The 2,582-nt window shown below is 64.7% G+C and overlaps 1 protein-coding gene across 1 annotated transcript; it reads left to right on the plus strand.

The window, feature by feature from the left end:
* Window positions 1-84: 84 nt before the first annotated feature.
* GAS2L1 (growth arrest-specific 2 like 1) lies at window positions 85-1,723 on the plus strand (the record flags this gene model as incomplete). Its single annotated transcript, XM_009879995.1, has 2 exons — window positions 85-729; window positions 1,574-1,723. Coding segments are annotated over exons 1-2 (795 nt in total), but the record flags the coding sequence as incomplete, so codon positions are not given.
* Between the last annotated feature and the right edge of the window lie 859 nt (window positions 1,724-2,582).

The following is a 2,582-nucleotide window of genomic DNA, read 5'->3' on the forward strand; positions in this document are numbered from 1 at the left end:
GGGGGTATAGGGGGGTTCCCTGCCCACATCTGCCTGTACCAGTTCCCATTGTCCCCCCCCCACCCCCAGGGCCAGCAGCTCGCCATGGCCGACCCCAGCCACATCCAGTCGGCCGCCTCCAAGAGCATCCGTCCCTTCCGCTCCAGCGAGGAGTACCTGGAGGCCATGAAGGAGGACCTGGCTGAGTGGTTCAACACCCTCTACGACCTGGACATCCAGGTGGACAACTTCCTGGAGAGCCTGGAGACGGGCTGTCACCTCTGCCGACACGCCAACAACGTCAACCGCATCGCCCTGGACTTCCAGCAGCGGCACCCTGAGGTGGGCGCCCATATGCGCGTCCCCCAGAACGAGGTCATCTTCCAAGCTAAGAATGTGGTGCCCGGTTCCTTCATCGCCCGGGATAACGTCTCCAACTTCATCCAGTGGTGCCGGCAGGACCTCGGCATCCAGGATGTCCTCATGTTCGAGACCAATGACTTGGTGCTGAAGAAGAACGAGAAGAACTTTGTCCTCTGCTTGCTGGAGGTGGCCAGGAGGGGCTCCAAGTTTGGCATGCTGGCCCCCATGCTGATCCAGATGGAGGAGGAGATCGAGGAGGAGATGAGGGACCAAATGGGCTACGGCGTGCTGGGTACGCGCCAGGAGAGCCGGGACACCCAGGTGGCCACCTACCCCGGCAGGGCCCGGCCCATCTCCCTCTGCGACCTGAAGAACCTGGATGAGCTGGTAAGACGCGTTCCCCCGGGGAGCCTTGTGCTTGGGTCCTCTCTGTCCACCCAACGGGCTCTCTATGGCCCATGGGAGGTCCTCTCTGTCCACCCAACCAGGCTGGCTGCAGCCCATGGGACATCCTTCTCCGTCCACCCAACCAGGCTCTCCGTGGCCCATGGGAGGTCCCTTCCACCCCCTGAACTGGGCTGTCCGTGGCCTGTGGGAGGTCCCCTCCGTCCACCCAACGAGGTTCTCCGTGGCCCATGGGAGGTCCCCTCCATCCACCCAACCGGGCTCTCCGTGGCCCGTGGGAGGTCCTTGGCCACCCAACCAGGCCCACATGTCCTGTGGAGCCTCCTGACCTCAGGAGGGGTTCTTTTGGTGGCCATAATCACAGGGGGCACGTGGGTGTCACCTCCATCCCTGCCACTTCCTCCCCGCGGTGTGGGGGGGACACAGCAGTCCCCACCTCGGGAACCTTCTGCCTGCATCCAGCCCCGCTCCATCTCCCCCCAGCACCTTGGGACTGGTGTCCCCGGGGACAGACAGAAGGACGTTGGGGACATCCCTGCTGCTCACAGCCACGATTTGGGGTGTCAAGAATGTTGGGAGGGGGGTCTCCTCCAGGATTTGGGGTGCAGGGCCCCCCCCCGGGTGCCGGGAGGCTCAGGAGGGATTAAAGGCGAGCTGGGTGCAGGATCCGGCCCGCGCGCGAGGCAGCGGATTAATACTGGGACAGGGGAGGGGACACTGAGGGAGGGGGGGACACGGGGACGGGGGGGTCTGCCCTTCCCTGACTCCCTAAGCTCAAAGCCGTTTTTTAATTGAAACCCCAATGCTGGCCCCCATGCTGATCCAGATGGAGGAGGAGATCGAGGAGGAGATGAGGGACCAAATGGGCTACGGCGTGCTGGGTACGCGCCAGGAGAGCCGGGACACCCAGGTGGCTGCCTACCCCGGCAGGGCCCGGCCCATCTCCCTCTGCGACCTGAAGAACCTGGATGAGCTGGTAAGACGCGTTCCCCCGGGAGCCTTGTGCTTGGGTCCTCTCTGTCCACCCAACGGGCTCTCTATGGCCCATGGGAGGTCCTCTCTGTCCACCCAACCAGGCTGGCTGCAGCCCATGGGACATCCTTCTCCGTCCACCCAACCAGGCTCTCCGTGGCCCATGGGAGGTCCCTTCCACCCCCTGAACTGGGCTGTCCGTGGCCTGTGGGAGGTCCCCTCCGTCCACCCAACGAGGTTCTCCGTGGCCCATGGGAGGTCCCCTCCATCCACCCAACCGGGCTCTCCGTGGCCCGTGGGAGGTCCTTGGCCACCCAACCAGGCCCACATGTCCTGTGGAGCCTCCTGACCTCAGGAGGGGTTCTTTTGGTGGCCATAATCACAGGGGGCACGTGGGTGTCACCTCCACCCCTGCCACTTCCTCCCCGCGGTGTGGGGGGGACACAGCAGTCCCCACCTCGGGAACCTTCTGCCTGCATCCAGCCCCGCTCCATCTCCCCCCAGCACCTTGGGACTGGTGTCCCCGGGGACAGACAGAAGGACGTTGGGGACATCCCTGCTGCTCACAGCCACGATTTGGGGTGTCAAGAATGTTGGGAGGGGGGTCTCCTCCAGGATTTGGGGTGCAGGGCCCCCCCCCGGGTGCCGGGAGGCTCAGGAGGGATTAAAGGCGAGCTGGGTGCAGGATCCGGCCCGCGCGCGAGGCAGCGGATTAATACTGGGACAGGGGAGGGGACACTGAGGGAGGGGGGGACACGGGGACGGGGGGGTCTGCCCTTCCCTGACTCCCTAAGCTCAAAGCCGTTTTTTAATTGAAACCCCAATTCCTCGTTAAGTCCCGCAGCCGCCACGCCGCGGGCGGG

The sequence above is a fragment of the Charadrius vociferus genome, unplaced genomic scaffold (assembly GCF_000708025.1).
Source record: "Charadrius vociferus isolate BGI_N301 unplaced genomic scaffold, ASM70802v2 scaffold1232, whole genome shotgun sequence".
In the NCBI taxonomy this organism is placed as follows: Eukaryota; Metazoa; Chordata; class Aves; order Charadriiformes; family Charadriidae; genus Charadrius; species Charadrius vociferus.